Source organism: Globicephala melas, chromosome 1 (assembly GCF_963455315.2).
Source record: "Globicephala melas chromosome 1, mGloMel1.2, whole genome shotgun sequence".
NCBI lineage: Eukaryota > Metazoa > Chordata > Mammalia > Artiodactyla > Delphinidae > Globicephala > Globicephala melas.
In genome coordinates, this window is record NC_083314.1 from 150,298,546 (window position 1) to 150,311,596 (window position 13,051).

A 13,051-nucleotide genomic window follows, 5' to 3' on the forward strand; every position below is an offset into this window, starting at 1 on the left:
ATAGCGCGGGGCTCAGTCAGGCAGAGACTCAAAGTGATCTGAGTGAATGGTAAGGAACAGAGAAGCGCCCAGCCCTGCGTGAGGGGTGCGGTGATGTGGGGGTGTTTTTTTGTGTGTGTCTGTGTGTGCGCTACTCACCATCTTTATTGTTTTGAAAAAATCCCATAGTTCTCCTCCTCAGTGACCCACATGCAAATGAGAAGTATGCTGCTTTGTAAACCGACCTAGGAAAATGATTTGTTGTAAACTTAAATAACAGTGTTATAGAATTTGTAAGAAAGATTCTTACAAATTAATACACACGAAAAAGAGGAAAATATATTGTACCTAGCAGAAAAAGAAGTGACATATACACCTGCAATTCCTTTCACTGCAGAAATGACTTTGTCCAGATCTTGGGTGTGGGTAACATTGAATTCTACTCTGTGTGTTCCCTCCGTGGGGCAGTCAGGAGCTTGGAAGGATGGATGGGCCTGGAGGTGCAAACTGCAAGCCGTTTAGCCAGCCAGTTGTTGACTTCCTGGGGAGCAGCGTCACAGGCTGCGTGAGGAGAGGAGATCCCGACTCTTTCATTAGCACTGAGGCTCGCTGGCTGCCTGAGACGCCACAAGAATCGAGAGAGGGTAGGCGGCGTGGAAACGGCAAGCCGGCCAGCCCCAGAAGGCGGGAGCTTAAGCTGGCCAAAGGCCATTGCCCGCCGGGAATCAAGCACGAGCCCAGCGCCGCAGCAGCCCGGCACCGAGAACCGCCGCTCTCCGTGAACAAAAGAGCAGAGCGCACGCGCAAACCCGCCCTGCCAGCGGAGCGGAGAGGCCCCCTCAGCCGGCCGGGCCTCGCCTCAAGCCCTCAACGATCCGCACTGCCCAGTCACCCGCGCCTTGTCACCCCGCCGGGCTTTCCCCGCCCCGTCTGTGCGCTAGCTTATCGCGGCTGCGCACGCAGAGCCTGAGCGGGCGCCAGCGGGAAGGGGAAGCGGCGGGTAAGAAGGGCCTGCGCCCCGGGGGCGCCTATGACGGGATTGGGAATTTTCTCCTCGGCTCTCTCCGGCTCTCGGGATCCTTGAGGAGAGTGCGAGGAGCCTCAGGAACCGGCTTCCTCCTGCCGTTCAGGCGTGCCTCTAATAATCGAAGTGTTTTCGCCCAAAACGTCGTCTAGTCCGGTCCCTTCCTGCCTCTCTTCTCCCCGCCCCCACTGGGGAATCCGAGGCCGAGTTCCGGCCCGTCTGTTGTCACCAGAAGTATTTGAGATGTCTTCCCTGCCGTTTAGGTAGCACCGGAATGTTTATCTGCCTTTAGTGTCGCAGCAGCTTAGGGGTAGCTCTCCAGGTCCAGCCCCCAAGTCAAGCACAAAGAGCCTCATTTTTTTTGACGCTTGCTAGTCCTGGGATTCTTTCTGACACGCTTTGCTGAATGAAGCAGCTTCCAGATCCTCGCAGCAGTGACTTCGAGGCCACTAAACATAGGTTCTCTTTACTTCCTCTGGGCGTCTCCACCGTTTCCTAAATAATCTGCCTTTCAAGTTTGTGTCTCTTGGGGCACGTCCCTTACATCCGTATGCGATGTCCCTGAATTATGCTCTTTCCTTTTGGAAATAGGGTCATACCACGTGCCGCCTTTTGGAATGAAGTACTCCAGTGGCAGTGGGATAGTATCAGCAGTTACTAAGAAGCGTAGTAGTAATAGAGTAGGATTTCTGCTGTCGGCTGCCAGAGTGGATGGATAATTCAGTAACTTTTTTGTAGCAGGAGGCAGCATTTTAGTTCAGTAGCTGTGCTTGATGCCCTGAAGTTGGGGGCAGAGGAGGTACCTTGTAATTAAACAAACCAGTTGGGTCCAAAATCTGCTGATAGGAAGAAATCTAAAACAGAAGAAAGCCTGACAGCCATGCCATGTTTAATAATATCTGCAGGTCAAATTTCTATGTAGAGACAAATACACTGTTTGCTTTTATATGCCAGTTAAATGGAATATGTTGACATTTATGTTGATGCTGATGTGAAGTTTTAGCAGCTACCTCGGAACTTTTCAATAAAATTTCTCAATAAGTTAATTCCTAGATAATCGTGATAATCAGCTTAGTTATTTTTACTTTAATAAGTTTGACTGAATGCTATAAATTTAGCCCCCCCTTTTCTTTAACATCAGGTCACACCATTTCTGTCAGTCTTATTACTAATTTTCCTTGATGCCTAAATACCTTAGTCATCTTAGATTTCCCCTGTGCTTCATCTCCATATCTCTTATATTACTGGATCTCATGGTTTCTTTATTCAAAAAGTAACTTGGATTTATCCCTTTGATTCTCATTGTTAAAGCTGGAAGGCTGTTTTCTAAGACTTTGCTACCTCTTAGCTCATCCTCTGAAAGCTCAAATAACAGTTCTGAAACATGACTATTGTCATGTTTATTCTCCATAACCCTGTAAAGGTTCATGTTAAATTGCTATGCTTGGGTTTCAAAGCTCCTTCTCTATATGCACATGATATGATGGGAAAAACCCAGGATTTAGAGTGAGAAGACCTGGGTTTAAATACCAGGACTGTCATTATACTAACTCTGTGACCTTGGGAAACTGAGCTTCAGTTTCCTTCTCTTATTTCAAATAACAATATCTTTTTCTTCCAGCCTCTTAATTATTGTGAGAATTACAATTGGCATAATGTGTGGAAAAGTTATCAGAATTAAACAAAAACAGCCTAAGCTATTATTGTTATTTCTTTGTGCTCATTTATTTCACAAACATTTGAAAACAAGATATGTTAGATACTGGTGCTACAGCTATGAAAGATAGTCCCTAAGGAGTTGTCTTTCAGAGAACTTTCAGAGTGTGTGTGTGTTTGTTGTGTCTGTGTGTCTGTGTAGGGAGTAGGGTGGTAAAATGTCTGACAAGGTAGAATGTGATAATATACTGTAAAATAGGTAAGGTTAGGGTGAGCACCAAACCCAGAGGAAAGAGGAACAGGGAAGATTTCCTGGAGGAAAGTAAGTTTGAACAGTCTTGATTTATAACAAAGATCCAGAAAGAAAAGGAGGGGGAAGAGTGCCATGAAAGAGATGTGTTTAGAGAACTGCAAATTGTTAGGTTTTGTTGGAGTATTAAGTTCAAAGGATTATAGGAGGTAGGACTGGATAGGTAGAGGTGAAATTTGAAGGGCTTTGTGTGCTAAGGGAAGTGTACAAATTGAAGGATCTTAAGCAGACAGTTGGCCTGATCACAGTTGTTTTTTGAAAGTTCATTTTGGCTGCCATGTGTGCTTCCTTACTGCAGTGTACAAAAATATCTTTATATCTTTGTGCCTTTCCTCATTTTCTTTACTCCACCCAAAAGGGTTTATGCCCTCTCCTCATATCTTAATACACTGTCACTCAGTGTCCAGTTCAGGTTCCATTTCTGCTGTGAAGCGCCATCTAATAATTTTAGGCCCCATTATTTATTCCCTTCTTTGAAACCCTGTTAGAAATAGTACCACACAATTTAGCCCTTATTTGTTTCATATGTGTTTTTATGTCCCTAAATAGATTGTAAGCTCCTTGAGGATAGGGAATGTTTCATACGTGTATGAATAGAAGACATGTTAAACACAAAAATACATTGTTTGGTCTCTTTGGTTTTTTTTTTTCAGGGACCAGATTATGGGCAACAGTCCTTTTAATTAATCTGTCATCATCATGGCTAATGAGGGCTGTGCCAAGGCTGGTGATAGTCCTTTTTCATCAGATAAACATGCTCAACTCATCTTGGCCCAGATCAATAAAATGAGAAATGGACAGCATTTCTGTGATGTGCAGCTGCAAGTTGGAAAGGAAACTTTCAAAGTTCATCGGCTGGTTTTGGCTGCCAGTAGTCCTTACTTTGCAGCTTTGTTCGCTGGAGGAATGAAAGAGTCCTCAAAAGATGTTGTACAGATTCTAGGAATTGAAGCTGGAATCTTTCAAATACTTCTAGATTTCATTTACACAGGTATGTTAAGTGAACTTGTAGCTTTGAGTGAAGAATGATGCAATCACTCACGTTCTGCTATGGGAATATAACTTGATCTAACATATAGAAAGTGATTTAACAATATGTTATTATGAGCCTTCAAAAACTTCATATCGGGACTTGCCTGGTGGTCCAGTTGTTGTTAAGACTTTGCCTTCCACTGCAGGGGGCTCGGGTTCAGTCCCTGGTCGGGGAACTAAGATCCCTGAATGCTGCATGGCATGGCCAAAAAAATCAAAACAAAACAAAAAGTTCGTATCTTTTGACCCAGTATTCCTTTTCTGGGAATCCTAAGGAATTAATTAGTGATACAGGCAAATATTTACATTTATTGTAACATTATTTATAATACTATATAATGGAATACAGTTTGATTGTCCCTCAGTAGGTTATATGGTTAAATAAATTATGGTACATGTATATATAATGGAATAATTTTTAGTTCTCACAAATTATATTTGTATATATGTACACACACATATACATTCTCATGGAAGAATGTTTGCAATATATTAAGTGAAAAAAATCTGGATATAAGTATCACCACAATTTTGTAAAAAAAAAAATTCATTTGTGTATTTGTGCACAGAAAGAGACTAGAATATTTATAAGCGTTTATCTCTAAATGATGGAATACGGAAGATTCTTATTTTTCCCTTTTTTTTGTTTTTTCCTCAATATGTCTATAATCAGCATGTATTAATTTAAACAAACTTTTATTTTTAAAATGTTTTTGAAGAGTTTTAATGACATTATAAAATGTACACAAAAACCATAGTGTAAAATATGTCTTATATGTAACATAAATATACATGGAAAAAAGATTTGAAAGAGATACACTAAAGTATTAATGTTAATATAGGGATTTCCTGGTGGTCCTGTCTTTAGGACTCCACACTTCCCACAAGTCGTGCAGTGCGGCCAAAAAAAAAAAAAAGTGTATGTGTATGGGAAAATGTGATTTTCATTTTTGTGCTTTTCTGCCTTAAAGTTATTTTGTTTTAGTTTTTTTAAAAGATTTAATTTTTTATTTTATTTTTAGCTGCATTCGGTCTTCGTTGCTGTGCGCTGGCTTTCTCTAGTTGTGGGGAGCAGGAGCTACTCTTCGTTGTGGTGCGCGGGCTTCTCATTGTGGTGGCTTCTCTTGTTGCGGAGCACGGGCTCTAGGCGCGTGGACTTCAGTAGTCGTGGCTCACGGGCTCTAGAGAGCAGGCTCAGTAGCTGTGGCGCACAGGCTTAGTTGCTCCGTGTCATGTGGGATCTTCCCGGACCAGGGATCGAACCCATGTTCCCTGCATTGTTGACAGGCGGATTCTTAATCACTGCGCCACCAGGGAAGTCCCTAAAGTTTTTTTCTGTAGTGAATATATATTACTCTTATAATCAGGAAAAAATGTTTGAAAACAAAGACTATGTTTGTTTACACTCTAGTTTTGAGAATATACCTTGCTCTCTCCTTAAAGGACTACTTGGTGGGATATGGCCTGATAAAGTATTGTTTACTTAAAGCATGTTATTTAAACCTGGAAAATGACGAAACCAGGGCTCTAACCCGTGTCCCCTGTATTGGCAAGCGGATTCTCAACCACTACACCACCACTGAAGTCCCAAGGTGATTTCTTTTCTTTGTGTAGTTTCATATTCCTTTTTGGAAATTTTCAGAAAATAGCTTTTAATTTGCGATTGTAAAAATGATTATCACGTTAAAAAAATAAATTAAAAAAATAAAAATGATTATCTTTTATCTGCTGAAAGCAGTGCAGCTCTGCCTATTGACTAGTGTACAGATTAACATTGAGGGGTTCTTGACCTCACTTTTCTAAGTGACTTATGTGAGCTGATTAAACTATTTCATAAATGCGCCTGCTTCTCTTATTTGCAAAGTATAAATTAATACAGATTAATCCAATGCAATTAGTGTCAAACAACATAAAAACAGAAGAAGTTCCACAAGTTGCTTATTCTGCCTCTGCTGTCTGACGGTAGCAACAAGAGATATCTAGTGAAAGAGAATGTTCATGGCATCATCTCCATATAGCTGATGATTAGCACTTCCATCAAAGGAATAAAAAGTAGTAAAACCTAGAGAAATAAAAGCTACTGAGCATATCTGGGGGATAATAACATTGTAGAATATTGACATTTAAGGTAAAATTGGTTAACAGTAAAGAACAGCATTTGGCCCCTAGTAAAAGATATAAAATAACAAGACAGGAGTTTATTTTTCCAACAAAAATGAATCCACAGAAGCCATCCCAAGGCTGGTATGGTGGCTTCTTTATGTCATTAGTAGCCCGTTATTCTTCCAACATTTTGCTCCACCATCTATAGCTTGTAGCTTCTAATATCATGATCAGTGAACTTTAGCCAGTGGAAGGCAGAAGAGGAAAAGGTAAAAGGACCTGCCGGCTGAGTCTATCCCTTTTTAAGCTTTTCTGGTAGCCCTCCCCAATAACTGCTACCTGTATCAAGTTGGCCAAACTCAGTCAAAAATTCACCCCCAGGGCTTCCCTGGTGGCGCAGTGGTTGGGAGTCCGCCTGCTGATGCAGGGGACACGGGTTCGTGCCTCGGTCCGGGAAGATCCCACATGCCGCAGAGCGGCTGGGCCCATGAGCCATGGCCGCTGAGCCTGCGCGTACGGAGCCTGTGCTCTGCAACGGGAGAGGCCACAACAGTGAGAGGTCCGCGTACCGCAAAAAAAAAAAATTCACCCCCATCTGCAAGGGAGGATGAGAAATTTAATTTTCAGCAGGACACAATTGCCACTCACAACAAAATCAAGGTTCTGTTAGTACGGATTAAATGAAAATGAATATTGGGTATTTATTGGACAGGGAACTTTGTAATCTTTGATACAATTAGTTCTTTAAAAACATGATCTTTGATTTTCATTGTAATAGCATTTCCTTTTTTGGGATGGGGCAGCAAAACCTGTTATTCTATTAATCTCTCCTCTGGACATTTTTTTTAAATTAATTAATTAATTATGGCTGTGTTGGGTCTTCTTTGCTAGCACAGGCTGTTCTCTAGTTGCGGTGAGCGGGGGCCACTCTTCACCACGGTACGCAGGCTTCTCACTGCGGTGGCTTCTCTTGTTGCGGAGCACGGGCTCTAGGCGTGTGGGCTTCAGTAGGTGTGGCACGTGGGCTCAGTAGTTGTGGCTTGTGGGCTCTAGACCACAGGCTCAGTAGTTGTGGTGCATGGGTTTAGTTGTTCTGTGGCATGTGGGATCTTCCCGGACCAGGGCTCGAGCCTGTGTCCCCTGCATTGGCAGGCAGATTCCCAACCACTGCGCCACCAGGGAAGTCCTCCTCTGGACATTCTTTATTAACCGATCACAATTCTAATAGGTCTTAACAGATTCTTCCCACCATAGATTTTTACACACTTCACTTAAAATAAAATGACCTGGGTTTGTGATCTAGCTCTGCCACTAACTAGCTGTGTGATACAAAGCATTTCATTTAACTTTAGTCAATTATTCATTCATTCTTTCAATATATATGTGAATATATTTTTTGAGCTAGGCACTGGGGATATGATAGTAAACAAGACAGGTGTGGCCTGTGCCTTTACAGAGTTTTATAGGTAATGTAAAGTAGGTACTTAAAAAATAGAAATGAGCTTGTGAGAGCCTCATTCTCCTTATTCATAAACTGGGGATAGTAGCACTTTTTAATTCATGTGAAGGTTAGATGAGATAAATTTTAATAAATGTAAAAATACTTTTGTTTTTAAACCCTCAGAAAGTATATTTAGATTTCATAAGGTGAAGGTCATACTGCTGGGGTAGAGCTAGAATTTTATTTTATTTATTTATTTTTAACATCTTTTTTGGAGTATAATTGCTTTACAGTGTTGTGTTAGTTTCTGCGGTATAACAAAGTGAATCAGCTATATGTATACATATATCCCCATATCCCCTCCGTCTTGCATCTCCCTCCCACCCTCCCTATCCCACCCCTCTAGGTGGTCACAAAGCCCTGAGTTTATCTCCCCGTGAGATGCAGTTGCTTCCCACCAGCTATCTATTTTACATTTGGTAGTGTATATATGTCAATGCTACTCTCTCACTTTGTCCCAGTTTACCCTTCCCCCTCCCCGTGTCCTCAAGAGTCCATTCTCTACATCTGCATCTTTATTCCTGTCCTGCCCCTAGGTTCATCAGAACCTTTTTTTTTTCTTTTTAGATTCCATATATATGTATTAGCATATGGTATTTGTTGTTCTCTTTCTGACTTACTTCACTCTGTATGACAGACTCTAGGTCCATCCACCTCACTACAAATAACTCAATTTCGCTTTCTTTTTTATGGCTGAGTAATATTCCATTGTATATATGTGCCATATCTTCTTTATCCATTCATCTGTCAATGGACACTTAGGTTGCTTCCATGTCCTGGCTATTGTAACTAGTGCTGCAATGAACATTGTGGTACATATCTCTTTTTGAATTATGGTTTTCTCAGGGTATATGCCCAGTAGTGGGATTGCTGGGTCATATGGTAGTTCTGTTTTTAGTTTTATAAGGAACCTCCATACTGTTCTCCATAGTGGCTGTATCAATTTACATTCCCACCAACAGTGCAAGAGGGTTCCCTTTTCTCCACACCCTCTCCAGCATTTATTGTTTGTAGATTTTTGATGATGGCCATTCTGACCAGTGTGAGGTGATACCTCACTGTGGTTTTGATTTGCATTTCTCTAATGATTAGTGATGTTGAGCATCCTTTCATGTGTTTGTTGGCAATCTGTATAACTTCTCTGGAGAAATCTCTCTTTAGGTCTTCCACCCATTTTTGGATTGGGTTGTTTTTTTTTTTTCATATTGAGCTCCATGAGCTGCTTGTATATTTTGGAGATTAATCCTTTGTCAATTGATTCACTTGCAAATATTTTCTCCCATTCTGAGAGTTGCCTTTTTGTCTTGTGTCGGGTTTCCTTTGCTGTGCAAAAGCTTTTAAGATTCATTAGGTCCCATTTGTTTATTTTTGTTTTTATTTCCATTTCTTTAGGAGGTGGATCAAAAAGGATCTTGCTGTGATTTATGTCATAGAGTGTTCTGCCTATGTTTTCCTCTAAGAGTTATATAGTGTCTGGCCTTACATTTAAGTCTTTAATCCATTTTGAGTTTATTTTTGTGTATGGTGTTAGGAAATGTTCTAATTTCATTCTTTTACATGTAGCTTACTGTTTTATTTTTATTTTTTAATTTTATTGAAGTATAGTTGATTTACAATGTTGTATTAATTTCTGCCATACAGCAGATATTGATAGTTCCCTGTGCTATACAGTAGGACCTTGTTTTTCCATTCTGTATATAATAGTTTGCATCTGCTAATCCCGAACTCCCAACCCATCCCTCCCCTACCCCCCACCCCCTTGGCAACCACAAATCTGTTCTCTATGTCTGTGAATCTGTTTCTGTTTTGTAGGTAAGTTCATTTGTGTCATATTTTAGATTTCACACATAAGTGATATCATATGGTATGTCTTTCTCTTTCTGACTGAGTATGATAATCTGTAGGTCCATCCATGTTGCTGCAAATGAAATTTTTAAATTCTTTTTTATTTTTATTTATTTATCTATTTATTTTTGGCCTCGAGGCATGAAGGATATTAGTTCCACGACCAGGGATCAAACCCGTGCTCCTTGCAGTGGAAGCACAGAGTCTTAACCACTGGACTGCCAGGGAAGTCCCTGTTTCTTTTTTTTTTTTTTATGATGAATAGTATTCCATTGTATATCTATCCATTCATCTGTCAGTGGACATTTAGGTTGTTTTCAGGTCTTGGCTATTGTGAATAGTGCTGCCATGAACAAAGGGGTACTTGTATCTTTTTGAATTATAGGTTTGTCCCAATATATGCCCAGGAGTGGAATTGCTGGATCATATGGCAGCTCTATTTTTAGTTTTTTGAGGAACCTGCATACTGTTTTCCATAGTGGCTGCACCAACTTATGTTCCCATCAACAGCGTAGGAAGGTTCCTTTTCGTCCACACTCTCTCCAACCTTTGTTATTTGTAGAATTTTTTATGATGGCCATTCAGACTGGTATGAGGTGGTACCTCATTGTAGTTTTGATTTGCATTTCTCTAATAATTAGCAATGTTGAGCATCTTTTTATGTGCCTGATGGCTATCTGTATGTCTTCTTTGGAGAAATGTCTATTTAGGTCTTCTGCCAATTTTTCAATTGGGTTATTAGTTTTTTTGTTGCTGTAAAAGTGCTTTTAATAATCTGTAAAGCCTTATTAAGCTGTAGGGCATTCTTTTAGTACTTCCAAGTAACTCTTGGTTTCATCCAGTAGCAGTCATTCAGTTACCTTCCATCACAACCCATGATCTTATCTTCTCCAAATTTGTAGTGAATTCTCATTTCATTCAATTAAGTCTTATCGCAGTTTTCTCTGCAGCCACTACCATTTATTCCCATGGTGGATTCCATTTCCTATACTTTTCAAAAACCCCTGTTTGCATTCATCAAGCCATAGTCTTCCTCTCACCATAATGTCTTTGGCCATTCATTCATATATAATAATTTTTTTGAGCACCTAGTGTGTGCTAGGCATTGGGAATACAGAAAGAACAAGCCTTGCCCCAACAGAGTTTATAAATCTATTTGGGAATACAAACTTTAGACACATAGTTTAGTTGAATGTTTTAAAGGGATAAAGGGAAAGTATAAGATTGAATGGAGAGTTTATCCTTATTAGGTAGAATTACAGTGGTTTTTTTCCCTTCTAAATATAATTGAGTATTTGATATCTTCCCAAAGTCATTATAAACATATATGAAAGTGGGGACTTCCCTGGTAGCATAGTGGTTAAGAATCTGCCTGCCAATGCAGGGGACACAGGTTCGAGCCCTGGTCCGGGAAGATTCCACATGCCGCGGAGCAACTAAGCCAGTGCACCACAACTACTGAGCCTGTGCTCTAGAGCCTGCGAGCCACAACTACTGAGCCCACGTGCTGCAACTACTAAAGCTTGCGCGCCTAGATCCCATGCTCCACACAGCAAGAGAAGCCACCACAATGAGAAGCCTGTGCACTGCAACAGAGAGTAGCCCCTGCTCAGTACAACTAGAAAGCCCGCGCACAGCATCGAAGACCCAGTGCAGCCAAAAATAAATAAATAATTAATTTTTAAAAAATAATAATAAGGGGGAAAAACCCTGTTATATGGAGTTGTAGCGAGGGTTAAGTGAATGTATAAAGCAATTAATGCTGTGCCTGGTTCATTGTTAAGTGTTACATGAATGTGGGGTACCATTATCATTTAAGTTCTGCACCTTTCTACAAGTTCTTTGTTACCTTTATACTTAGTATCTACCTGGCAAAGCCTAAGCTATCAGTGGAATCAAGTATTGAATATAATGGTCTTTGAATATAAGTCAAATGTTTACTTTATTTTATTGGTTATTTTGTCTCCTTACTTCCCTAGGTATAGTGAACATAGGAGTGAATAATGTCCAAGAGCTGATTGTTGCAGCAGACATGCTACAGTTGACTGAAGTTGTTAATCTTTGCTGTGAATTTCTGAAAGGACAAATTGATCCACTGAACTGCATTGGGATCTTTCAGTTCTCTGAGCAGATTGCCTGCCATGATCTTTTGGAATTTACAGAAAACTACATTCATGTCCATTTCTTGGAGGTTCATAGTGGGGAAGAGTTCCTGGCACTTACAAAAGATCAGCTGATCAAAATTTTGCGAAGTGAAGAGCTTAGCATCGAGGATGAATACCAGGTCTTCTTAGCTGCAATGCAGTGGATTCTGAAAGATCTCGGAAAGAGAAGAAAACATGTGGTGGAAGTGCTAGACCCAATTCGATTCCCTTTATTACCTCCTCAGAGGCTTTTAAAGTATATAGAAGGTAATTTTTTTGTTTCATGTTAAGTTAGTCAGTTAATTATCCAGTGACATTTCCTCTGTTTGAAACGTGATAGTGTTTTAATTTTTCAGTTCAATAAGCAGACATTTATTGAATGATTATTATATGCAAGATACAACTTCTGTGTTTTGTGGGTAGATAGTAGTATTTCAGTATTTCTTTTTTTTTTCTTTCTTTCTTTCTTTTTTTTTTTTAAGTTTTTGGCCACGCCACGCATCATGTGGCATCTTCGTTCCCCAACCAGGGATCGAACCTGCGCTCCCTGCATTGAGCGCAGACTCTTAACCACTGCACCTTCAGGGAAGTCCCAGTACTTCAGTATTTCTACCCATTATTTTAATCAAATCTTTAAATACTTTCTTGAGATTAAGTACCAAGGGAGATAAAATTACTGACAGAGTTAAAATACTAGTGCTATTTTTGGCAGTACTAATTATTTTAGTGTAAGATTTCTTCTTGCCACTGAAAAATTCACCAAAACCCAGCATTTGAGGAAAACATACATGCTAAACACAAAACCAAAACTCAATAAATATTGTAACTCCTCTCATTATAAAATGAATTGTATATTGATATAATATAGCTTCTGTGTAGCCTTTGAATATATTTAGGTTCTAAACTTTGAAAATACTTTTCACCATAGTATAAAATAAATTTTATCTTTATATTGGAAAAATTATAACTAAATTTACTTTTAAAAACTACTTTGGACCTGGTTTCAAGATTTGAAGGTTTTACTCTTGTCATGCACTGAAGATTTAGGATGTGACTGAATTACAAATATTTTATTATGAATTAAATACAATATTAGCATTAAAGTTGTAATTCTGTGAAGGAATTATATTTAATGTGGATTTTTAGTTTTTTCCCATTCTTAACAGTGTTAACAGAATTTTGTAGGTTTTTCTGAGTGATATCTTGTATTAATGTATATGCAGTTAATTCTCATTATTCATATATATTCAGTTCTCATTATTCACGGTAGTTATCCTCTATAAATTTGCCAAGAACACTGAATTGGCAAATATTGAGCCATTGTTCCTAGGGAAATACAGGGTAAGTTCTTACAAGCCTCTGGTTACAACATTTTTGTCAGCTGATCAGTACATAACTTTGTTTTATGTGTGTGTCTGTCAGAACTACCTCATTTAATATTATATGTTGTTGATCCA

General features: G+C 39.6%; 1 protein-coding gene across 3 annotated transcripts in view; it reads left to right on the forward strand.

Moving 5' to 3' along the window:
* Positions 1-803: 803 nt before the first annotated feature.
* IPP (intracisternal A particle-promoted polypeptide) overlaps positions 804-13,051 on the forward strand; it is a 39,995-nt gene continuing 27,747 nt past the window's right edge. For 2 of the 3 annotated variants that reach the window (XM_060306048.2, XM_060306063.2), the window contains exons 1-3: positions 804-979; positions 3,623-3,960; positions 11,430-11,861. In XM_060306048.2, the coding sequence (XP_060162031.1) occupies positions 3,669-3,960; positions 11,430-11,861 (724 nt within the window). In that variant the 5' untranslated portion in view covers positions 804-979; positions 3,623-3,668. The other variant, XM_060306054.1, reaches the window with a different exon arrangement.